Source organism: Taudactylus pleione, unplaced genomic scaffold, assembly GCF_031769625.1.
Source record: "Taudactylus pleione unplaced genomic scaffold, aTauple2 ptg000442l, whole genome shotgun sequence".
Classification (NCBI taxonomy): domain Eukaryota; kingdom Metazoa; phylum Chordata; class Amphibia; order Anura; family Myobatrachidae; genus Taudactylus; species Taudactylus pleione.
Window position 1 is genome coordinate 7,784,853 of NW_028284844.1, and position 26,013 is coordinate 7,810,865.

Consider the following 26,013-nt stretch of genomic DNA (forward strand, 5'->3'; position numbering starts at 1 on the left):
CTATTAGGATTTAGGGGGAGATGTATCAAACCTTGGAGAGAGATAAAGTACCAACCAATCAGCTCCTAACTGTCATGTTACAGGCTGTGTTTGTAAAATGACACTTATGGGTCTATTTACTAAACAGTGTTAGGAGACAGAGCGAAAAGTGATAAGGTGCCAGCCAATCAGCTCCCAACTGTCATCTCACAGACTGTGTTTGAAAAATGACATTTGGGAGCTGATTGGCTGGTGCCTTATAACTTTTCACTCTGTCTCCTAACACTGCTTAGTAAAGAGACCCCTTAGTACCTGATTGATTGGTACCTTATCCCTCTTTGTGGTTTGATACATCTCCCCCTTACTTTCTTACTGGAATCAACAATGTAAAAGTTTTTTTTCTAAGTCCCAGAAAAAAAAAGTCCATTATACAACAATTTTAATCATTAAAAACAGACGAATCACATCTGTTTTGCAGCAGAGTGTGAGCTACTGGTCTCTGGTGTCAGTCATTTAAGATTCATAGATTGTGTCCTACAATCGACTTAAAGGAGCTGATCAGGGTCGCGTGTTGCTGCGACCTCTTTAGCGACTTTAGCCCAATACATCTCCAATACATTGCTGAGATTGCGTCTCAATCGGGGCTGCGGCAGTGTGCGGACACAACGTGAGACGCATGCACTGAGCAACTGTTTAGCTACATAGATGCATGCGCAGTTGAAAAACAGCGAACATTTGCGTGAATATCGACATTGCGTGCAAATCAGCCTCAAAGGCGGGAAGCTCGGTGTGCACAGATCATCCAGCTATTTTGCATATATGTTCAGCTTTGATAATGTTGTGATACTTTTATTGTGAATGTTATTAAGATTTCCAGTTATGAAATGTGGTTCTTTCACAAGCTTATATTTAAAGGGCCAATAAAACGCAGGTTGATCCAAAAGGAAAATGGGTCCAGTAACTTTTTTAAATGGTCATGCAGAGTGATATCCTATCTTAGGTTCCTGAAAGTAAGGATGGCCCTCAACCATCGATCAGTAGCAACCATCAATGGTTTACCACCGTTTTTTCCCCCCAACAGCATAAGGAGGCACAATTCTTAGCCCCGCTCCCTGACACACCATAGAGCTCCGCCCTCTTCCCTGATTGATCACTTTTCCTAGAATAAAGATGCCCATCGATGTTCTCTGTCAAGGATTTTATGAAGAATACAGATGGCACCATCGATGGTGAACCATTTGATACGCGTCTCTAACTAAAAGGTGTCATGTAGTGTCATTTATTAAGATTATTGACAGAAAGTCTGATGTGCACAGGAAATATGCCTCCCTCACCGATACTTGCTTACTCTCCCAGACTATCTGGGTGACTTCCGAATTTCAGGGAGTCCTCTCGCCCACTTTCCTATTAAAGCAGGTGGGGTTTGGAGAGATGACTCACTGTGAATTGTATGGTGCCAACAGGGTCGGACTGGCCCACAGGGGTACAGGGGAAACCCCCAGTGGGCCCCACTGCCTGCGGGCCCGCCCCTTTCACTAGGAATCAGGTTCCAGACTGTGCACTTGAATTATACATATGTTACATTATATTGCACAGGACTATGTTATATTTTCTACAATACATAGCTGTTATTAATCTGGTACATTATTATGCATGCACTAGCAGTATTTACTATATATATTTTTAAGGGGGCCCAAACCATGTACTCTCTTATGGTCAGCCAAGCCTCTGCAGAAGCTGGCCACACCCCTAAATGGGCCGCTATCACTACATTCCCTCGGTCGGCCCTTCATGCCCCAGTCCGACACTGGGTGCCACAATTTATGCCATTACACTACAAGGGGTGGAGCCATTATGATGCAAAACATAATCACACCCCCTGCACTTGTCACTTGTAACTCTCCACTGGGAATGGATCACCCAATGGTTAGCGCACGTCTCCGATGGAAAGTGGTGTGCGCATGTGCAGAATGCATACCTCCCAACTGTCCCGATTTCTGTGGGACAGTCCCATTTTACAGGCAGTGTCCCGCTGCCCCACCCACGGACCGCAGTGTGCCGCGGGCGGGGGGAAGTTGGAGAGGACACTCTCACACCGCTGCTCTGCATAGCTGAACAGCGGTGAATGGATGACGCGCGCATCCATATACATATGCATCTACAGTGCATCCGGAAAGTATTCACAGCGCTTCACTTTTTTCACATTTTGTTATGTTACAGCCTTATTCCAAAATGGAATAAATTAATTTTTGTCCCCAAAATTCTACATACAATACCGCATAATGACAATGTGTAAATAGTTTTTTTGAGAATTGTGCAAATTTTATTAAAAACAAACAACTAAGAAATTACATGTACATAAGTATTCACAGCCTTTGCAATGAAGCTCAAAATTGAGCTCAGGTGCATCCTGTTTCCACTGATCATCCCTGAGATGTTCCTACATCTTAATTGGAGTCTACCTGTGGTAAATTCAGTTGTTTGGACATGATTTTGAAAGACATACACCTGTCTATATAAGGTCCCACACTTGACAAAGCATGTCAGAGCACAAACCAAGCTTGAAGTCCAAGGAATTGTCTGTAGACCTCCGAGACAGGATTGTCTCGAGGCACAAATCTGGGGAAGGGTACAGAAAAATATCTGCTGCTTTGAAGGTCCCAATGAGCACAGTGGCCTCCATCATCCTTAAATGGAAGAAGTTTGGAACCACCAGGACTCTTCCTAGAGTTACCGGCCGTCTAAGCTGAGCGATCGTGGGAGAAGGGCCCTGGTCAGGGAGGTGACCAAGAACCCGATGGTCACTCTGTCAGAGCTACAGCATTCCTCTGTGGAGAGAGGAGAACCTTACAGAAGGACAACCATCTCTACAGCAATCCACCAATCAGGCCTGTATGGTAGAATGGCCAGACGGAAGCCACTCCTTAGTAAAAAGCACATGGCAGCCCGTCTGGAGTTTGCCAAAATGCACCTGAAGGACTCTCAGACCATGAGAAACAAAATTCTCTGGTCTGATGAGACAAAGATTGAACTCTTTGGCTTCACTGCCAGGCGTTATGTTTGGAGGAAACCAGGCACCGCTCATCACCAGGCCAATACTATCTCTACAGTGAAGCATGGTGGTGGCAACATCATGCTGTAGGGATGTTTTTCAGCGGCAGGAACTCAGAGACTAGTCAGGATAGAGGGAAAGATGAATGCAGCAATGTACAGAGACATCCTGGATGAAAACCTGCTCCAGAGCGCTCTTGACCTCACACTGGGGCGACGGTTCATCTTTCAGCAGGACAACGACCGTAAGCACACAGCCAAGATATCAAAGGAGTGGCTTCAGGACAACTCTGTGAATGTCCTTGAGTGGCCCAGCCAGAGCCCAGACTTGAATCCGATTGAACATCTCTGGAGAGATCTGAAAATGGCTGTGCACCGATGCTTCCCATTAAACCTGATGGAGCTTGAGAGGTACTGCAAAGAGGAATGGGCGAAACTGCCCAAAGATAGGTGTGCCAAGCTTGTGGCATCATATTCAAAAAGACTTGAGGCTGTAATTGCTGCCAAAGGTGCATCAACAAAGTATTGAGCAATGGTTGTGAATACTTATGTACATGTGATTTCTAAGGTTTTTTTTGTATATTAAATTTGCAAAAATCTGAAAAAAAAAAGTTTTACAAGTTGTCATTATGGGGTATTGTGGGTACAATGTTGAGGACAAAAAATGAATTTATTCCATTTTGGAATAAGGCTGTAATGTAACAAAATGTGGAAAAAGTGAAGCGCTGTGAATACTTTCCGGATGCACTTTATATACACTTTGTCGGCTCTGGAAGAGGCAAGCCCCCAGCATGACAAAAACATGAAGTTGTGGCTTGCGGGCACGCCATTTCCCCCAAGGCCACGCCCCCTATTTCTTGGCACGTGTCGTCAGTACACGTGTGTTTCTCTTACCACAGTTGAAAAGTTGGGAGGTATGAGAACGGGCCCTGCGATATCACACAGAGTTCCCCCAAGACTCTGTCTGATTGACAGGCAGAAGAGTTTGGGGGTGCGGGGGTGACCAGCGTTTCCGAAATCGCTGGTTTTCCGGAACAGACGAGGCCAGGGTTTCCGTCAGTGGACACAGATTTCCTGGCCTTGCAGCTGTTAGGACCGCTCCAGGCTGCGGTAAGCTTCAGCCGCAGTCGCAGCGCTGGAATCGCAGATGCAGCAAGGAGGTGCCTGTTTCTTGGTGGGGTTTGACTTGCGAGTGCTATAACCCTTGTGTAAGCTGCACAAGGATAACTGCCTCTGATTGGTCACACGCTCATTATGCACAGTCATTGAAAATGCTTTGGCTACATTTTTAAAAGGACTTTGCCCTGCAGAACACATTCGTTTTCACACAAATAAAGGAAGGGAGAAATCTGCACAGACATGTCAGAAGCTCCAATCCGTTTGGGTATTTATTATCTGCACTATCCGGCCATTATCTGTGTTTCCATTGTGTACTGTGATTTTTGAGAACTCGCACCGCCAGCCGTATTCCCGCTTGGGCAGACGTGGTTACATGAAGGTGAGGGAGCCGTAGCTACTGTACAGACTTGCGAACGCGAATGACTCTGAATTAGAGATGTGCACTGATCCTCGTGTTTTGGTTTTGAAACTGAATCTCCCCTGGTTTTGGATCTGGAAGGGTTTTGCCAAAACCTCATCTCCGTGTTTTGTTTTTTGGTTTCGGGTTTGGATCTGGATTTTTTCTTAAAAAATCATAAAAACAGCTAAAATCACATAAAATGGGCCTTCTTTTCTTCCTACAGTATTATTAACCTCAATAACATTTATTTCCACTCGTTTCTAGTCAATTTTGACCACCTCACAACTCACAATAATGATTTTTCTTCTAGTTAAGGCCCAATCGGTTAGATCCAGCTAGATAATTGGTGCAGCCCCTGGCTGAATAATTGATAATTGGTGCAGCCCCTGGCTGGCTGAAGAATTGATAATTGGTGCAGCCCCTGGCTAGCTGAAGAATTGATAATTGGTAGTGCAGCCACTGACTGAAGAATTGATAGTTGATAGCTAATTGTTGATACAGCCTTCGGTAGTAGTGGAATACAGAGCTATGATTAGGAGGGAACCAGTTCTGCAACAGCCTTGAGGGCTGGAACTCTTGGTAAGTTGCGGCCATTACACCTTTGAGGGCTGGTGAGGAGTGACGACAGGTGGCCTTTGGGCCGTGAAGCAGGATGCGGCCTTTGGGCCATGTAGCAGCCTTAAGGGCTGAGAACCCTTGGCTGAATGTCACTGTTGTGCGACTTGCGCTGTTGGGTTGACACAACAAGCAGCAATTGGTTCAGAATTTTCTTTAAAAAAAAATGAAAGGGGCATGCAGGAGATGCTGTCTGTGGCCATACAATTTCTGGACATTCATAAACCATAACATTAAAAATGTCAGGCAGCAATGCCCCAAACAGCACATAATGCAAAAAAAAGAGGTGCAAGATGGAATTGTCCTTGGGCACTCCCACCCACCCTTATGTTGTATATATGAAACAGGACATTCACAGTTTAACAAACCAATCACTTCAGCGACAGGGACTACTGCCACTTGTGGCTGAAATGATTGGTTTGTTTGGACCCCCCACAAAACAAGCTGACAATGCGCAGTAGACATTGGTGGCAATGATCCCATACACAAACTGGCTTTACAATACATTAGATGTCATCTTCGTCATCCTCATCAGTGTGTGCATCTTCCTTTTCTTCACCCAATATGAATTCGTCCCTGCTGGAATCCACCATTACAGACGCTTCTGTATGTTTTGGATTTAAGTGCTGGTAAAGGTCTTCCTCGTGGAATTTGTAATTCATTTTGATGAACATCATCTTTTCCGCATTTTGGGGAAGTAACCTCCTACGACGATCACAGACATGCTGTGTGCTGGGCTGCTGCAGAGGGAGGGAGGGAGGAAGTGAGGGGGGGGGGGGCGGCGCCAGACCCGGGCCCCTCTGGAAGCCCGGGTAAACTGTACCCGCTCTCCCCCCCTCTCGGCGCCCCTGAGGACAAATACAACAGCCAGCCCCTATGGACAGGACAACGACAGCCAGCCAGTCCCTATGGACAGGACAACAACAGCCAGCCCCTATGGACAGGACAACAACAGCCAGCCAGCCCCTATGGACAGGACAACGACAGCCAGCCAGCCCCTATGGACAGGACAACAACAGCCAGCCCCTATGGACAGGACAACAACAGCCAGCCACTATGGACACAACAACAGCCAGCCAGCCCCTCTATAGACAACAGCCAGCACTTATAGACAACAGTAGCCAGCCCCTGTGCACAGCGTCAGAGTTAAATTAACAATAGCAAGTATTAAGTATTAACAACAACCCAGCTCCCTCTCTCTTCACTCTCCACAGCCGGAATGAAAAATGGGGGCGAATCGCGGGACCTTTATAGAATTCAAAACCCACGAGAATCCGACAGCGGGATGATGACGTTTTGCCTCGTTTTCAGATCCGAGTCAGGTGGGAAAACCCGAGCCAACTCGTATCAGCCTCGGACCCCCGAAATTCGGGTGGGTTCGGTTCTCAGGGAACTGAACCCACTCATCTCTACTCTGAATAAGTAGCAAGAACAGAATTTTTGTTCCTGATGCATTTTGTTTCTCCTTTTGCACCCGGCTCTGAACAAGGCCCGTGGGCAGAAATCATTTAGAAGATGGGCATGATACATACCTGCCTACTTTTCAAAATTCATTTCAGGGAGATTGTGAAAGCAGCACCTATGAGCGCAGCGGTAAAGTGAGCGTGTCCTGCTACATCTGAGGGGCGTGTCATAATACTGACTGATATCCGAATGAGCCCCAAAGCAGTTAGTAGTATCTACATGTTGATGAAAACACACTGATACTTTTCAGAAAATGCATGTAGCCATATGGATCAATGGGGCAGATGTATGAAGCTCTGGAAAGTGATAAAGTGCAGAGTGATAACTGTCCAGCCAATCAGCTCCCAACTGTCATTTTTCAAACACAGCCTTTAACATGACAGTTGGGAGCTGAGTGGCTGGACAGTTATCACTCTGCACTTTATCACTTTCCAGAGCTTCATACATATGCCACATTGTGCCTTATACCCAATGCAGGGAAATGATACTAATGATCCCATTTGAATTTATATATCTGATTTTTTTTTAGAATAAAACAGCTTCAGAATTGGGCGTAAGGTGCAATCAGGGAGATTGCTAGGCTCTTCAGGGAGACAGGGAGATTGCTACTATTGCAGGGAGTTTTCCTGACAATCAGGGAGAGTTGGCAAGTATGACATGATATCAGGGGGAACAAAATTCTGGCCCCGTGATGCGATTAGCTGACTGGACATGGGCACTGACAGGACCAGGCAGAAGAGGAGCATAGGGCGCTATGGGCGGCTGCAGGGTGCATTCCTGGAGCACCCTGAGGACGCTCCAGGCGGATATGCAAGCCAAATGCTGGTGCCGTGGAGCAGTACCACTCGCACACCCCTAATTCCAGTTCTGGACATGGGCAAAATGGGTGCAATTAAAATAAGCATCTCAAACATACATGTAAAGTTATTTTACTATCTATTATTATCAGTTATTTATATAGCGCACACATATTCCGCAGCGATCTGGCCATTCACATCAGACCTGTCCCAGAAAAGCTTACACTCTATATTCCCTATCACATGCACTAGGGTTCATTTGTGTTGGGAGCCAATTAACCTACCAGTATATTTTTGGAATGTGGAATGAAACCGGAGTACCCGGAGGAAACCCACGCAATCACAGGGAGTATATACAAACTCCACACAGTTAGAGCCGTGGTGGGAATTGAACCTACGACCTCAGTGCTGTGAGGCAGTAATGCTAACCATTACACCCTCTGTGCTATCTATATACAAGTCAGCGCAAATACAAAATGTAACATTGTGACACCTATTTAATTATTACCAGTTATTTATATAGCGCACACGTATTCCGCAGAGCTTTACAGAGAATATTTGGCCATTCACATCAGTCCCTGCACCAGTGGAGCTTACATTCTATATTCCCTATCACATGTACACGCACTTACTTACGCACTAGGGCTAATTTTTGTTGGGAGCCAATTAGCCTACCAGTATATTTTTGGAGTGTGGGAGGAAACCGGAGTACCTGGTGGAAACCGGAGTACCTGGTGGAAACCCACGCAAGCACAGGGAGAACATACAAACTCCACACAGTTAGGGCTGTAGTGGGAATCGAAACTCACAACTGCTGACACTGAGGCAGTAATGCTAACCATTACACCATCTATGCTGTGCTGACACCTGAGATAAAGGTAATGCCAATGCCCCTTGCTGCCGTGATTTACAATGGACATACATGAGGCTCAAATGAGCAGTTCTTTTACAATAAAAATTAAAACTTATTTTAACTTTGGCTTCGATTTGTTATTATTCCGAGTCCATAATTGAGCTTGCGCCAATGTTTGCCCTGCACCCATGGTGCTCACTCCACCCTGGGTATCCCTCTCAGGTGTTGTCCCACTCCTACCCCTTACCTTGTGTGGGGTAGGGCAGCAACTTTTTCTTTTGAGATTGTGGCACTAGGCTGCGATATCATAGCTCAGTGCCGCACTCCCAACCCCCCAGGCTCCCCATCAATATGGAGGTATCAGCAGCCAATGCTCAGTGTGATGGACACTCAGGGATCGATTCAATTATGCTTTATGCCCGCGATGGAGTAGCCACTAAATTGCACCTTTTTATACATACCCCTATAGGGCTGCAAACTAAAATTTGCGCTTTTGGGGCAATATTACAGCTATTTCGGCGTGATGAAAGGTAATGGCATTACAACGTCAGTACAACAACACATCGTGGGCGTTTTCCGCACATAACCTCTAATTGAATGGACAGTAGCACTGAGAAGCATTATGTCACTCATTCTGTGTTTTAGGCACCCCCTAAACATTGGCGCCTAGTTTTTGACTGTCCCATCATCTCTGCGTTTGTCCAGGTCATAAATAACCTTACAATGTGTTATATAATGTAATTTATGAATGTATATAATGTATTGGGCATTCGGGTGATGGTATATACTGTATATAATGTATCATGTTTGTGTTCTTCTCTAGGAGTATTATTATTATTATTGTAACCAAATCTTCTCACTGTCGATTTTTCTTGTAGACCCCAGCGACTCCAGGTGATGCCTTTATGAAATACCCCAACCAGCTGCACCCAGCAATTGCTCCCATGTTTGGAACCCTTTCTTACAATCCCGTTGCGCTGCCATCAGGTGAAAAAAGGCCCTTGTCAGTTCTGGAAATGCAGAATTAAATGGATCAGACACAGGTGGAACATTACTCTTCCTGCAGCCTCAGGGACCTTGTATGGCCATTGGCAGGAGGTCCCTGTGGCAGCAGAACACTATGTCACAGACACAGTAGGCACATTTCCCTTCCAACAGAAACAGGAACCTTGTACGGCCATTGGCAGGAGGCCCCAGTGGCAGCAGAACACTAGGGCACAGACACAGTAGGCACATTACTCTTCCTGCAGCCACAGGGACCTTTTACAGCCAATGGCAGGAGGCCCCTGTGGCAGCAGAACACTAGGGCACAGACACAGTAGGCACATTACTCTTCCTGCAGCCACAGGGACCTTGTACGGTCATTGGCAGGAGGCCCCAGTGGCAGCAGAGCACTAGGGCACAGACACAGTAGACACATTATTCTTCCTGCAGCCACAGGGACCTTGTACGGCCATTGGCAGGAGACCCTTGTGGCAGCAGAACACTAGGGCACAGACCCAGTAGGCACATTACTCTTCCTGCAGCTTCAGGGACCTTGTACGGCCATTGGCAGGAGGCCCCAGTGGCAGCAGAACACTAGGTCACAGACACATTACTCTTCCTGCAGCTACAGGGACCTTGTATGGCCATTGGCAGGAGGCCCCTGTGGCAGCAGAACACTAGGGCACAGACACAGTAGGCACATTACTCTTCCTGCAGCCACATGAACCTTGTACAGCAATTGGCAGGAGGCCCCAGTGGCAGCAGAACACTAGGGCACAGACACAGTAGACACATTACTCTTCCTGCAGCCACAGGGACCTTGTACAGCCATTGGCAGGAGGCCCCTGTGGCAGCAGAACACTAGGGCACAGACACAGTAGACACATTACTCTTCCTGCAGCCACAGGGACCTTGTACAGCAATTGGCAGGAGGCCCCAGTGGCAGCAGAACACTAGGGCACAGACACAATAGACACATTACTCTTCCTGCAGCCACAGGGACCTTGTACAGCCATTGGCAGGAGGCCTCTGTGGCAGCAGAACACTAGGGCACTGACACAGTAGGCACATTACTCTTCGTTCAGCCACAGGGACCTTGAATGACCATTGGCAGGAGGCCCCAGTGGCAGCAGAACACTAGGGCACAGACACAGCAGGCACATTACTCTTCCTGCAGCCACAGGGACCTTGTACAGCCATTGGCAGGAGGCCCCAGTGGTAGCAGAACACTAGGGAACAGACACAGTAGGCACATTACTCTTCCTGAAGCCACAGGGACCTTGTACGACCATTGGCAGGAGGCCCCAGTGGTAGCAGAACACTAGGGCACAGACACAGTAGACACATTACTCTTCCTGCAGCCACAGGGACCTTGTACAGCAATTGGCAGGAGGCCCCAGTGGCAGCAGAGCACTAGGGCACAGACACAGTAGGCACATTACTCTTCCTGCAGCCACAGGAACCTTGTACAGCAATTGGCAGGAGGCCCCAGTGGCAGCAGAACACTAGGGCACAGACACAGTAGGCACATTACTCTTCCTGCAGCCACATGAACCTTGTACAGCAATTGGCAGGAGGCCCCAGTGGCAGCAGAACACTAGGGCACAGACACAGTAGACACATTACTCTTCCTGCAGCCACAGGGACCTTGTACAGCCATTGGCAGGAGGCCCCTGTGGCAGCAGAACACTAGGGCACAGACACAGTAGACACATTACTCTTCCTGCAGCCACAGGGACCTTGTACAGCAATTGGCAGGAGGCCCCAGTGGCAGCAGAACACTAGGGCACAGACACAATAGACACATTACTCTTCCTGCAGCCACAGGGACCTTGTACAGCCATTGGCAGGAGGCCTCTGTGGCAGCAGAACACTAGGGCACTGACACAGTAGGCACATTACTCTTCGTTCAGCCACAGGGACCTTGAATGACCATTGGCAGGAGGCCCCAGTGGCAGCAGAACACTAGGGCACAGACACAGCAGGCACATTACTCTTCCTGCAGCCACAGGGACCTTGTACAGCCATTGGCAGGAGGCCCCAGTGGTAGCAGAACACTAGGGAACAGACACAGTAGGCACATTACTCTTCCTGAAGCCACAGGGACCTTGTACGACCATTGGCAGGAGGCCCCAGTGGTAGCAGAACACTAGGGCACAGACACAGTAGACACATTACTCTTCCTGCAGCCACAGGGACCTTGTACAGCAATTGGCAGGAGGCCCCAGTGGCAGCAGAGCACTAGGGCACAGACACAGTAGGCACATTACTCTTCCTGCAGCCACAGGAACCTTGTACAGCAATTGGCAGGAGGCCCCAGTGGCAGCAGAACACTAGGGCACAGACACAGTAGACACATTACTCTTCCTACAGCCACAGGGACCTTGTACAGCCATTGGCAAGAGGCCCCTGTGGCAGCAGAACAGTAGGGCACTGACACAGTATACACATTACTCTTCGTTCAGCCACAGGGACCTTGTACGGCCATTGGGAGGAGGCCCCTGTGGCAGCAGAACACTAGGGCACAGACACAGTAGAATATTTCCGGGATAGAAGTGTAGCACAATCCCCGGGGGAATGTTGTACCCTTTGTCATGTAGCATAATGTGTGCACTGTTTCATGAAACTGTCAGCTGGTAGCAGGTACTGTATGTAAGTAGTGCATGTTTCTGTCAGTTCCATGATTTGTAGGCCTCGTAGAAGGCTCATAAATATGGTTAAACAGTTTATCCATGCATTTAACATTACATTGCAGCTGCTACTGTACTGTCTGTATGTGGCTGATAACATGCATGGCTGGGGATAGGAAATCCGAATTGAGATCTGGAGAGTCAGCTGTGGGATCTGTATGCAGTTAATGTGGATGCTGAATACTTTACAACCACCCTAGTTTTACTCTGTAAAACTGTTAAGAAGAAATATTAGAGGGGTTCCATGCATATGTATGTTCCCAATCCAACCTCCATTTGCCAGCTCATTTCAGTAGGACACACTAAACATAGATATATAGATATGGGTGCAATGCAGTGCTGAGAGCTCCCTCTGCTGGCTGTAGGCCGGTATGCTGTATTTGCGTATGTTTCGTATCTGATTGTTTAACTCATCGCTGTACCGTAGATGATAAGGATATTAGAAATCACTGAGGATTTCAGCATCTCTTTATGGCAGTGGTTCCCAAACTCAGGGCCTGATTCAGCTTTAGACAGAATTGCAAAACCGCTCACAAGTAGCTTTGCAATTCCGTCTGTGCTGATATGGTAATGGCATCACGCCTCCTGCGGCATTATGTATCCGAGCTGCGTTGTCCAACGCAGCATCGGATACTTTACGGGACATCGGCCAGCTTCACGCAGACGGCCGCCGCAGTTGAGATGAAGACGCCAGGAAATCTCCATCAGCCGACGGAAATCCTGGCCTCTTCCTTCCCCCCCAACGGCGGCGATCGCCTCCCCGCCCACAAACAGCAGCAGACTGTCAATCACTGTCAATGACAGTCTGCTGTAAGCTCGCAGACCCGTTCTGCACATCACTGTCAATGGCAGTCTGCTGTCAGTCTGGAGCGAGCGGGATTGCAGACCCGCTCTACACATTCGCAGAACGGGTCTGGCGCCTGCGCAGAGTCCCGAACATCGGGAATCTGCGTTCAGCAGGGCACTAGCGTGCTGAATCAGGCCCTCAGTCCGCAAGACACCCTAACAGACCAGGTTTTAAAGATATCTATGCTTCAGCAGAGATGGTTGTATTAAATTGACTGAAGTACTAATTAAGGCCCTCATTCAGAGCCGGACGCTCTGAGCAGAGCGCTCGCTCTGAATGAGGGCCGTCCTCCATAAAAATGGAGCGTCCTCCTGGACGCTCGTATAGCTGTGGGTCACCACCCACAGCACATACGAGCGTGCAGGATGATGACCATCGCCAGTGCGACCAGAAGCCTGTCGGGGTTTTCGACCACAAGCCCTGGAGTGATTTTGGCTCTATCAGAGCCAAAATCACTCCCACTGACATCACTAGTGATGTCAGTGGGGCCGGCTTCTGACGGTAGGCGTTCCCTTGGGAACGCCTCCGTCTGGCAGGCACGCCCACCAAAGGGGGCGTGCTGTCAATCAACATCGACAGCACGCCCCCTTTGATCAGACACAACGAGCGAAGGAAAGTCCTTCGCTCGTCGCGTCGTGCGCATGCGCAGTGCACACCATCGACCCACTTGTGAGCGGACAGCCGCTTGCGAGTGGGTCTGAATGAGGCCCTAAGCCACCTGTGCTCAAGCATGGATAGCCTTAAAACCTGGGCTGTTAGGAAACCACTGCTATAGGATACAACAATGTTCTAATACCCTTATAACACACAAGCGTTGATAATATATGTGTTATCTCCTTTACATGAAAGCTGTTTAAACAGCGAGTACAGATGTGTCCACAAACACCTATCCTCAAATTGCCCCAACTAGTCCCATTTGGCGCTCCACCGCCTTTGCGATTTAGCGCTGCCATGCTTCATGCCATTTACTTTTTCATTTTTATTGCCGTCTTATTTGCATCAATAATGCAACGAAAATGCAATGCGTGGGTACCCTGGGTGCTGGCGTTGGCATTACACGCAGCTACTGTGTGCGACGCAGACTGTGATTTGTGTAGAATATTATACCATTTCTTCTGCGACAAAAGTGACCTGGTACACAATAAGCCACTTTGTACTGTATGTGAGTACGAGGGGAATAAGGGCCTGATTCAGCAAGGAATGCAGTTACTAATACGCACGCCATCGGCCGATTGTTGCGCCCTGCCCATGCATCACAGTGCACGTACGCAAACTAGCCACTGCGATTGGGAATACGATCGCAGTGACTACGTAGACCCATCGCAGAGTGATTGACAGGAAGTGCCGTTTGTGGGTGGTGACGGGGGGGTGGTCGGTGAAACGCAGGCGTGCCAGGGCGTTTGAACGCCGTTGCATGGTTCATAAATTATCCACTGCAATACCCTACGCAGACTGAGGACTCATAGCGTGTGACGAGGTTAGCGTCCTGACCTTGTGCAAGTGTGCGTGAGGCTGCGATGGTACTCGACTGTACCGATGGTTTCACAGTCTTGCTAAACACTACGGATGTGTGTAAGGTAAGGTGGGCGTCCTTGTGTAGTACAGCGGCGGCATAGCGATCGCAATGGATTAGCATACTAGCGCAGTTGAACTGCGTGCGTAATCACTATTGCATTCGCTGTTGCGATCCGTAATAAATCAGGGCCTAAGTCACTAAATTTTGGAGAAAGTACTAAAGTCCAAAAATCGCTGCTTCTACGCCGCGACTTGCGTCTCGTGCCACATAGCACAAAAAGTACAGGTGTACGGGGGCACATCCGTATCATAAGGAATAATGTACACCTACCTGTAAATTAATATGGATATTAAAAATGTTTCTTACATACAGTAGCTGCTATATTATCCCATATATTACCTGAAAGTACCAAGATAAACATACATTATAATATAATACCTCTGGACTAAAACGTGACTAAAACATAAGCCAAAGTGACTAGAGTTAAAGGCATTGTAAGTTGTGTGGTAATTTATTGCTGTTGGTAATATTATATTGTTACGGTAAGAACAGAGTGCATTGTGGGAAGAAGGAGGTAATGTTACTACTGGAAGATGGCTAGTAACAATGATAAATGGCACTATTCCCCGAGAACTGGATAGGGCAAATGCTAGATTTAAGGGGCTTATGTATCCCTTTAAAAGTGGGAATGCATTTTATTATTTTTTCCCATACAACACTGTTCCCTCCTGATGTTACCAGTAAGAGTTTGCAGCTATAATTAGAGCAGTGAACAGTGATATGACATATAGGACACAACAGTAAATCAGCCCCCGGGGGATGGGGGGGCATGAACATATTACCACAGAAAGCGGGAAATCTATGAATAACCTTTGAGTAGACTGTTTGGTATCGATCTTCCACCGGTAGCCAATGGAAATGATGCAATAATTTAATTTGTTTAGGTAAGGCCGGGTAACATTGTAACCTGAACCTGAACTAACCCCAGGTGTACACGGGCTTTCATTGCATAGCATAACCTGGTGGAAATGTGATTTATGTATTTCCTGATGTAATGAAACATTTCGCTGCTACATTGTAAAAGGGAAGGTAGAGCCAGGCTGCATCCCAGCGCAGTATATAATGTGTACCGCGTGCCCCCTGGTAGTAATTAAGGAAACATAATGCTGATATGCTGTACAATCAGCTCCCCTTCCCCATAATGTGACAATCACACAGAGGGAAACGTACTGTACAATACAGGAGTAATGACTCCCAGGCTCAGCCACGGATTACATTATACAGTATGACACTGATGTGCAGGAGTCTAAGAGGTATATTTACTGCAGGTTTTAAGAAGTGGAGACGTTGCCCATAGCAACCAATCAGATTCTACTTATCATTCATCTAGCACCTTCTAGAAGATAATAGCTAGAAGCTGATTGGTTGCTATGGGCAACATCTCCACTTCTAAAAACTGGGCACTTTGGTAAATATACCCCTAAATCCACTACATACTCTCCTGGGGGTATGCTGAGTTTTGTAGTACCACAGCTGCTAAGCCACAGGTTTGGAATAGATCGTTGCCTTCTGGCTGATGATTAACAGTGATTATTGTCCACATTTGGCAGAAGAGCTGTCAAAAGTGCGAATTTATAGTATCACAGGGCCTGATTCACGGTACAATGTTTCTGTGTTGCACATACATCGCATGTGTCGCAATGGTTTCGCCGGCCATGGCCATAGTGAATATTTGGACACTGAGGCCCCCATTTACTAACGAGTTTTATCACCAAAACGAGTGATAACTGTCACTGTGTATGATAAACGGTGCTCCAGCCAATCAGCTCCCAACTGTCATTTTTCTAACAGGTGACAGTTGGGAGCTGATTGGCTGGAGCACCATTTATCATACACAGTGACATTTATTACTTGTTTTGGTGATAAAACTCGTTAGTAAATGAGGCCCATGGTGATTGACAGTCAGTGTGGAATCAGTATGTAATACCTTCCCTTACCCTCCCTTAGGGGTGCCTAACCCTAACTCCCCCCCCCCCAGTGCCTAACCCTGTCCCCCCGGGAGCCCTAAAATCTAACCCCCCCCAACGCGGCTGTCCGTGCCCAGCCCCTGGCTTACCTTCGTTCGGTATGCCGGGCGTCGGCCTATCGGCGTAGGTCTAATGAAAGGCATCGGGATTTTGACGCCTGTCATTAGTACCTTGCCAGGATATGGCATTTGGGAAGCCGGCGGTCGGCATTTCGACCGTCGGCTTCCTGACTGCATCCCGTCAGTGTGCGTTTATGGCTAGGTGGCTAGTCAAACGTGGGCGTGTTGCAGCCCTTTTTTGGGTGCGACATCTTTGTATGCAATCTCACCAGGCCGCGGCAGCTTACTTCCCACGGACATTCTGAGCTGCCAAATGGTCGCTGATATGTCCCTTTCTGTAATTAGAAGTGAGCTGTCTTGTTGCAATAATCCTTTAGAAATTTTGCGATAAAATAAAATCTCTGCTACCTGAATTATTGGGTCTAAGAATTGAAACTTAAAGAATTCATCCGAACCTTTTCCTGTTCATTAAACAAGTATTGTTTGAGATGTGGACGCGATAAGAAGCCTGCCCTAGTACCGACGTCACTGCCTGTATTTCATATAGAAATGTGCGCAGATCACCGTGTTTTGGTTTTGGGAAAAACCACCCTCACCTTTGGGATTTCTTTAAAAAATTGATAAAAACAGCTAAAATCATGTGCAGTAACTTAGAGCCTGATTTATTATGGATCGCAACGGCGATTGCAATAGCGATTACGCACGCAGTCTCACTGCGAGAGTATCCTAATCCACTGCGATCGCTATGCCCTACGCAGCACTACATAATGACGGCCACTTTACCTTACACACATCCGTAATGTTTAGCAAGACTGCAAAACCAGCGAGTACCATCGCAGCCTCACGCACACTGGCACAAGCCCTGACCGTACTCAGGAATTGCTTACTTCATTGCACGCAGTGAGTACACAAGCTGCGTACGGCATCCCAGTGGATAATTTATGCACGCCCCTGCAACGGCGTTCATAGGCTCTGACACGCCCACGTTTCGCCAACCCACAAATGGCGCTTACTGTCAATCACTCTGTGATGGGTCTGCGTAGATCGCAGTCCCGATCTCAGTTACCGGTTCGCGCACGCACACTGAGATGCATACGTATGTGCAGTACGCAACAATCAACCAATTGCCTGCGTAATCGCAGTTGCGATCGGTAATGAATCAGGCCCTTTTTTTCCCTTTAGTATTATTAACATTTATACCATTAGTTTCCTGTCAATTTTGACCAATTTTGGTGCCTGAAATCACCAGCGAGAGACTTGTAATCAGAAACAAGTAGGATCCAGTTCTAGATCTGAGATCTGACTTGGGGGAAGACCCGAGCTGGGACACAGTTCTACTTAGAACCCTAATAGTGACCCTAGTCAGGACTCGGTTCGCATCGGAACCCCAAGTTTGGGTGTGTTCGGACCACTCATATATAATATAAAATGCACCCGACACAGCTCAGGGGGGATATTGAGACGTTATTTCCCATTAGATTGCTTCTTACAACTTCACCCTGTCTGCAAAATATAGAAAAATGGACAGGCTTCCTAACACTGTCTACAAAATGCATCCACAGACTGACGGATCGCCACACAAGAGCAAGAAATTCTATATTTCAATCACCAGCACATGAAATAATTAGACAGGTTCTTTTAGTATAAAGGATGTTTCTATTTATTTAATCCTAAGCATAGCAGCACCAGCCAGTCATTTATTAAAAATTGAAGACTATCTGGTCATTTATTTTCAAGGATGGAGGAGGAGGTTTGGCAACATAGAGGCACACTGCCACCTTGTGGTCACAGTTATTTATGTAATACAGTACATGGCTCTCATGCACAGGCTGCTTCTGAGTAGCTTGCTGCCGCCACAGCTTTTGCGTCATTTGCCCTAGTCGTGTCTGCGACTTTATGCCAGCGCTAGTATTAGCCCTTCCCCTGAATATGCTAGGAGTGGGACGCCCACTTTGACCCTCTTCAACACTGTAATGCTGATTGGTGCACCCTTAGGCTCCATCATCCGGATTAATTTGAATCTTAATTAATACATATAAAATGAAAAGTTAGGCTACAGTGTAATCAGGAAAAAAAAAGATTTGTTAAAGTAGAGTTAAACAACCTACGGCTTATCATGTGTCGTTGAACTACAAGTGTCAGCATTCCCTGTTGGCCTATATGTCTTATATGCAGAAAGCACCTGCATTCCGCTGTAGTGGCTTCGGCGCACTTGACTTCACCGCGTCTGCTTTAACACAACTCCATTTAAAACAACATCAATTTATTTCCTCCACGACTTGTTAAGTTTAGGAGAGAATTTCAGTTTTTATCTGATAATGGGACAAGAAAATTGCACCTTTTGCTGACAGCACATGATAACTGAAAGCAGAATACCCCAAGCTGCACAGGGTATTATATATGCATAGCTTTCCCCAGGAGAACATTAATACAAGATAGATGATATCGCAGAGGTGTCAGGATAAGATTAACCCTTCATTTGTTGGACTATCCACGTAGGCGCCCTACAGATTAATCCAGTGACTCCCTTTGTAGTCTCCCCGGGAAGGAAGGTTTTAAAGTCAAGATTAACAAGACACAATTCTTTCAAACCACACTGATGAAGAGAAGACTGTGTTTTAATTCCGAGGAGCGGGTACGGAGCAGCGACCCTGAAAATCATCCTTCAGGAAATTAATATGTGACAGCTAATGTGTCTGTGCTTAGCGGCTCAGGCTCACCGTGAGTCTGTAATATGCGCTTACTGTATGGTTAGGAGAGACTTTGACCTTTTAGGTAAACGTAACTAAACACACAAACTGTACAGCGGGATCTGATAGGTCAGATGATTACTGTGCAGCGCACCACTTCACTCGGGGTGTAGTCAGCATCTCGGCGTGCGGGATGCCGATGGATGAAATACCAGTGCCGAAATCCTGACAGCGTTGGGATACCGGCACCAGAATCCCAACTGCCGGCATTCCAAAGTATCGGGCGTTTGGGGCAAGGTGCAAAGTTAGGGTTTGGCACTAGGGGGAGGTTAGGTGGCACCAGGGGGGAGGTTAGGTTTAGGCACTGTGAAGGGAGTGTTAGGTTTAGGGTGTGGGGAGGGGGAGATTAGGTTTAGGCACTAGGGAGAGGTTAGGGATAGGCATCGGGGAGGGTTAGGGGTAGCGGTAAGGGTTAGTCTTACCTTCTTTCCTTATGGGTGTCGGGATTCGGATTGTCGGGATGCCGCTGTCCTCAGATGCGTCCTCAGATGCCTTCACTGCGTACAACTCTGCATCAGGCCCAAAGTACCCACCAATCAGCTCCTAACTGTCACATTTGAAGCAGATTTGATGGTACTTTATCTCTCTCCAACATTTGATACATCTCACCACAAAGCAAAATTTACTATTTTCCCTTGAATTTACCACATTCCTTTCGCTAGGACAGGGGTCCATCCCGGTGAAGAGTTGGAAGCAAAGTGACAGCGGAGCCGGACAGCCTAATGCACATGCACAACCATTAGGCTGCCCATGCGTCAGTATGGGTCAGTGGGGAGGGATCAGGAGGATCCCCCTCCATTAAAATGTGATGTGTAGCCCATAGGTTACTATTGGCTAATGACTTCTGCAGATGGTGGTAGCTGCTGCTTGGCATTCGGAGCTTGGTAATTCAGCAGCTTCCATAGAAATGCGATCTCCATTATCTATAGCAGATATCGCCGTACATACATCCCGGGGATGCGGCCGTCACCCAAACCATCAGTTTTCAAGGGATTTCCAGCAAATGACTTCAGTAGATGTGGCTTTTAAGCTGAGGAATAATGTACTGTGTCATTTGTGTGTGTGTATACTGTGTGCGGTTTAGGTATTAAAAAACAAACATTTGACTGAGAGCACCAAGCTTATACACATCAGTTATTTAAAGCACACCCTCCCCCCATACACATAGAAGGCAGACATTTATCGGGCTGAACCAATACAGAATGCAGTTTATCACTCTACTACGAACCAATGGCATTACTTTGTGCCTCATGCCTCAGTGATGTCACTAGTTCCTAGTAATTTGAATGTCTCACTCTATTGGTCAGGTTCAGAAACGTGCTGAAATGATTTGCATATGTTCTTGCATAAATTACCGTACTGCTCCCTGCGTCGGTGTCCTTATTGTGGCTTCACTGTACTAAATCGCAGCATTTCTCTATATCTCATTTGCTTTTTATCTGTTTTTTTTTTAAGGCTATGTTGCAATGGGAGCTGTCCAGTCTTCATTCTGGGGACAACCACCATTAATACCACCACAAATGGTCTTGGGTGGCCAGCCTCCAGTTGCTCAGGTTATGCAGGGAAACCAAACGATAACATGGGCTCAGCCGGGCCTTTACCCCACTCCTCAGCAACAGCCATGGCCCACTCTGCCTGGCCAGTTTCCACCAACTGCCTTCATGCCAACACAAACTGTATTGCCTTTCCAAGCAGCCATGTTTCAAGGTACCACCGCTCCTGTAGCCGCTGTTCCACCAACCAGTGACTCCTTGCGCTCCAGCCCGCTCCGGCCTGACCAGACAGTTACGAAAGAGATGTTTAAGGATTTTCAGATGGTAAATCCCCCGCCAGTGCCATCACGACACCCAGACCAGCCTTCCCTCTCATGTACCTCAGATGCCTTCTCAAGCTATTTTGACAAAGTTGGGTTGGCGCAGGATACAGACGACTGTGACGACTTCGACATCTCGCAATTAAATTTGACGCCTATGACTTCCACTTCGCCATCTACAAATTCACGTGAGTACTACATAGAGGAGAAATGAACTTGTGCTCTTTGGTACATAATACTGTGTATTGACCATTGATGATCCAAGGACCTTAATAGTTCCTCTTTTGCAGAGCATCCTCTTTAATGTTTTTCAGTATATTTTTGGATTATTTGTTTATGAAGTAGACAATGTACCAGATATTTCTATAACACAGCCCCTTACAGAGAATATTTAATCATTCGCATCATCCCTGCTCCAGTGGAGCTTACAATCTTTATTCCCTACCACATGGACACACTATAGTGTTTTTCTTTTTGTCAGAAGACACTTAGGGGTCAATCCAAATAGATCCGAATTGCGAGTAGCGAGTTTGTTTCTTGAAACCTGCAGACTTCGCAGCGAATCGCGCTCCCAAGAATTCTCCAATCCAATTAAAAATACCTATTCGCAGTACTTGCAGCGGAGGGGTGCGAATTGACTGCACGGTCGTATAGAAGGCTGTTTGTGGGCATTAGCTAGGTACTGGAGGTTTTTAAATGTTGTCAAAAGGCTGATTTAAGTGTTTTTTGTAAAATGCAAGAAAATTATAAAAATTAACTTTTTTTGTTTACTCTCAAACAGATTAAATGAAAAATTCCAAAAAAAAGTAGGTAAAAAAGGTGATTTGGGGGTACTTTGAGGGAACCTTGAAAAAAAAATAGGGTATGGTCAACCATTTTTTATATTTTAACTAAAAAATTATTGTCATTGAATTTGGGGTGCTTAAACTAACGAAAAAGTAGATTTTGGGGTAATTTGAGGACAATTTTTTTTTAGCCCCCTAAAATTACATGTTCTGTAATTATTGGACTAATTAAGCTAATTGGAAACTTCCTGTTACCTAATTAGTCATTAGGGGGGAGTGTCCAAAGGGTTCAGCACAGTGTCCCAACATTTTAACCATAAAATAAAGATTCCCTTTCCATCTCTCACCCTCAGGGCGGTGCGAATGGAAAGTTGTGAATTCAGTCTGACTGATCAGTGTGAGTTGCTAATTGGATTGCAAAATGAATTTGCGATGTGAATTAGAAGTGAAAATAGCAACTCGCAGTTCGAACCTAATTGGATTGACCCTTAATCTACTGGTCTGTTTTTGGAGCGTGGAAGGAAACCCGAGTACCTGGAGAAAACCCACGCCAACACGGGAAGAACATACAAACTACCCCACTTGCACTCGTGACCTCAGTGGTTTAAGGCAGTAAGGCATCAGTCGTCAATAATCATTCCCAAATTGTGCGCACGCCGTATGCAGATTGTACGCATCTTTGCTAGTGGACCCCTCTGGGAGCTGACATGGATTTTAGGACCTGATTCAGATCTGCTCGCTAAGATGCGTTCGCACGCAGCCAGCCGATTGTATGCATTCTGCACATGCGTACGCATCGCAATGCACGTGCGCGAACCAGTGCGAGTGATCGGGAAGCGTACGCTAGCTGCACATAGACAGCCCGGCTAAATGAGTGACAGGAGAAGCCGTTTGTGGGTGGTGACGGGCTGGCCGCTAGAAACGGGGGAGTGGAGTTGCGAACGCCTGAGCGTCTAAACGCCGTTTCAGAGGCGTGCATAATTAAGAGGCAGCGTCATAGTACACGTCACTTGGCATAATTTTACAGTGAAGTGCTCGCAGTGCTTGCGGTAGGGTATGGTCAAAGATAAGCGCTGGGTATGCATCCGATGGTACTCGATGTTACCGATGGTTGCATATACCTGGAGATGACGTGCGCAAGTGGGCATCTTAAGACAGGCTGGTGGGTGTCTGCATACACACTGCGATCGCATGCCAAGACATTGTGGGCATGCTAATGCCTTGCTGTGCGATCGCTTGTCTTGCTGAATTTGCATAAGCATCTAGCGTGCGAACGCATCTAGCGAACGGGTCTGAATCGAGCCCTTATTTCACACCTCCAGACTAGGTGAAAAGTAGGGAAAAAAATTTACTTCATGGCTAAAATGGGGAGACACCCTGGGACAATCATTTAGATGTAATTTGTCTGCTGTTTTTCTCTAGAAAGCAGAGAAAGAGGTTAAATTATGTGGGACAGGTATGTGGTGTAAATAATGGGGGATAGGTATGTGGTATAAATAATGGGGGACAGGTATGTGGAGGTGTAAATGATGTAGGACAGGTATGTGGAGGTGTAAATGATGTGGGACATGTATGTGGAGGTGTGAATTATGTGGGACAGTTATGTGGAGGTGTAAATAATGTGGGACAGGTATGTGGAGGTGTAAATGATATGGGATAGAGATGTGGAGGTGTAAATGATGGGGGACAGGTATGTGGTATAAATAATGGGGGACAGGTATGTGGAGGTGTAAATGATGTAGGACAGGTATGTGGAGGTGTAAATGATGTGGGACAGGTATGTGGAGGTGTAAATGATGTGGGACATGTATGTGGAGGTGTGAATTATTTGGGGCAGTTATGTGGAGGTGTAAATTATGTGGGACATGTATGTGGAGGTGTAAATGATATGGGATAGGTATGTGGAGGTGTAAATGATGTGGGACAGGTATGTGGAGGTGTAAATGATGTGGGACAGTTATGTGGAGGTGTAAATGATGTGGGACAGGTATGTGGTATAAATAATGGGGGACAGGTATGTGGAGGTGTAAATGATGTAGGACAGGTATGTGGAGGTGTAAATGATGTGGGACAGGTATGTGGAGGTGTGAATTATGTGGGATATGTATGTGGAGGTGTAAATGATGTGGGACATGTATGTGGAGGTGTAAATGATATGGGATAGGTATGTGGAGGTGTAAATGATGTGGGACAGGTATGTGGAGGTGTAAATGATGTGGGACAGTTATGTGGAGGTGTAAATGATGTGGGACATGAATGTAGAGGTGTAAATGATGTGGTACAGTATGTGGAGGTGTAAATGATGTGGGACAGTTATGTGGAGGTGTAAATTATGTGGGACATGTATGTGGAGGTGTAAATGATGTGGGACAGTTATGTGGAGGTGTAAATTATGTGGGACAGGTATGTGGTATAAATAATAGGGGACAGGTATGTGGGCATGTAAATGATGTGGGACAGTTATGTGGAGGTGTAAATGATGTGGGACAGTTATGTGGAGGTGTAAATGATGTGGGACATGTATGTGGAGGTGTAAATGATGTGGGACAGTTATGTGGAGGTGTAAATGATGTGGGACAGGTTATGTTGTATAAATAATGGGGGACAGGTATGTGGACGTGTAAATGATGTGGGACAGTTATGTGGAGGTGTAAATGATGTGGGACAGTTATGTGGAGGTGTAAATGATGTGGGACAATTATGTGGAGGTGAAAATGATGTGGGACAGTTATGTGGAGGTGTAAATTATGTGGGACATGTATGTGGAGGTGTAAATGATGTGGGACAGTTATGTGGAGGTGAAAATGATGTGGGACAGGTATGTGGAGGTGTAAATGATGTGGGACATGAATGTAGAGGTGTAAATGATGTGGGACAGTATGTGGAGGTGTAAATGATGTGGGACAGTTATGTGGAGGTGTAAATGATGTGGGACATGTATGTGGAGGTGTAAATGATGTGGGACAGTTATGTGGAGGTGTAAATGATGTGGGACAGGTATGTGTTATAAATAATGGGGGACAGGTATGTGGGCATGTAAATGTTGTGGGACAGTTATGTGGAGGTGTAAATGATGTGGGACAGTTATGTGGAGGTGTAAATGATGTGGGACATGTATGTGGAGGTGTATATTATGTGGGACAGTTATGTGGAGGTGTAAATGATGTGGGACAGGTATGTGGAGGTGTAAATGATGTGGGACATGAATGTAGAGGTGTAAATGATGTGGGACAATATGTGGAGGTGTAAATGGTGTGGGACAGGTTATGTTGTATAAATAATGGGGGACAGGTATGTGGACGTGTAAATGATGTGGGACAGTTATGTGGAGTTGTAAATGATGAGACAGTTATGTGGAGGTGTAAATGATGTGGGACAATTATGTGGAGGTGTAAATGATGTGGGACAGTTATGTGGAGGTGTAAATGATGTGGGACATGTATGTGGAGGTGTAAATGATGTGGGACAGTTATGTGGAGGTGAAAATGATGTGGGACAGGTATGTGGAGGTGTAAATGATGTGGGACATGAATGTAGAGGTGTAAATGATGTGGGACAGTATGTGGAGGTGTAAATGATGTGGGACATGTATGTGGAGGTGTAAATGATGTGGGACATGTATGTGGACGTGTAAATGATGTGAGACAGGTATGTGGAGGTATAAATGATGTGGGACAGTTATGTGGAGGTGAAAATGATGTGGGATAGGTATGTGGAGGTGTGAATTATGTGGGACAGTTATGTGGAGGTGTGAATGATGTGGGACATGTATGTGGAGGTGTAAATGATATGGGATAGGTATGTGGAGGTGTTAATGATGTGGGACAGGTATGTGGAGGTGTAAATGATGTGGGACAGTTATGTGGAGGTGTAAATGATGTGGGACAGGTTATGTTGTATAAATAATGGGGGACAGGTATGTGGATGTGTAAATGATGTGGGTCAGTTATGTGGAGGTGTAAATGATGTGGGACAGTTATGTGGAGGTGTAAATGATGTGGGACAATTATGTGGAGGTGTAAATGATGTGGGACAGTTATGTGGATCTGTAAATGATGTGGGACATGAATGTAGAGGTGTAAATGATGTGGGACAGTATGTGGAGGTGTAAATGATGTGGGACAGTTATGTGGAGGTGTAAATTATGTGGGACATGAATGTAGAGGTGTAAATGATGTGGGACAGTATGTGGAGGTGTAAATGATGTGGGACAGTTATGTGGAGGTGTAAATTATGTGGTACATGTATGTGGAGGTGTAAATGA

General features: G+C 46.4%; 1 protein-coding gene across 3 annotated transcripts in view; it reads left to right on the forward strand.

Moving 5' to 3' along the window:
- Positions 1–26,013, forward strand: part of DAB1 (DAB adaptor protein 1) — an 862,015-nt gene that overhangs the window by 818,465 nt on the left and 17,537 nt on the right. For all 3 annotated transcript variants that reach the window (XM_088447883.1, XM_088447885.1, XM_088447884.1), the window contains 2 exons: positions 9,157–9,265; positions 20,607–21,152. In XM_088447883.1, coding sequence (XP_088304009.1) covers positions 9,157–9,265; positions 20,607–21,152 — 655 coding nt within the window. The remainder of the gene's footprint in view (positions 1–9,156; positions 9,266–20,606; positions 21,153–26,013) is intronic.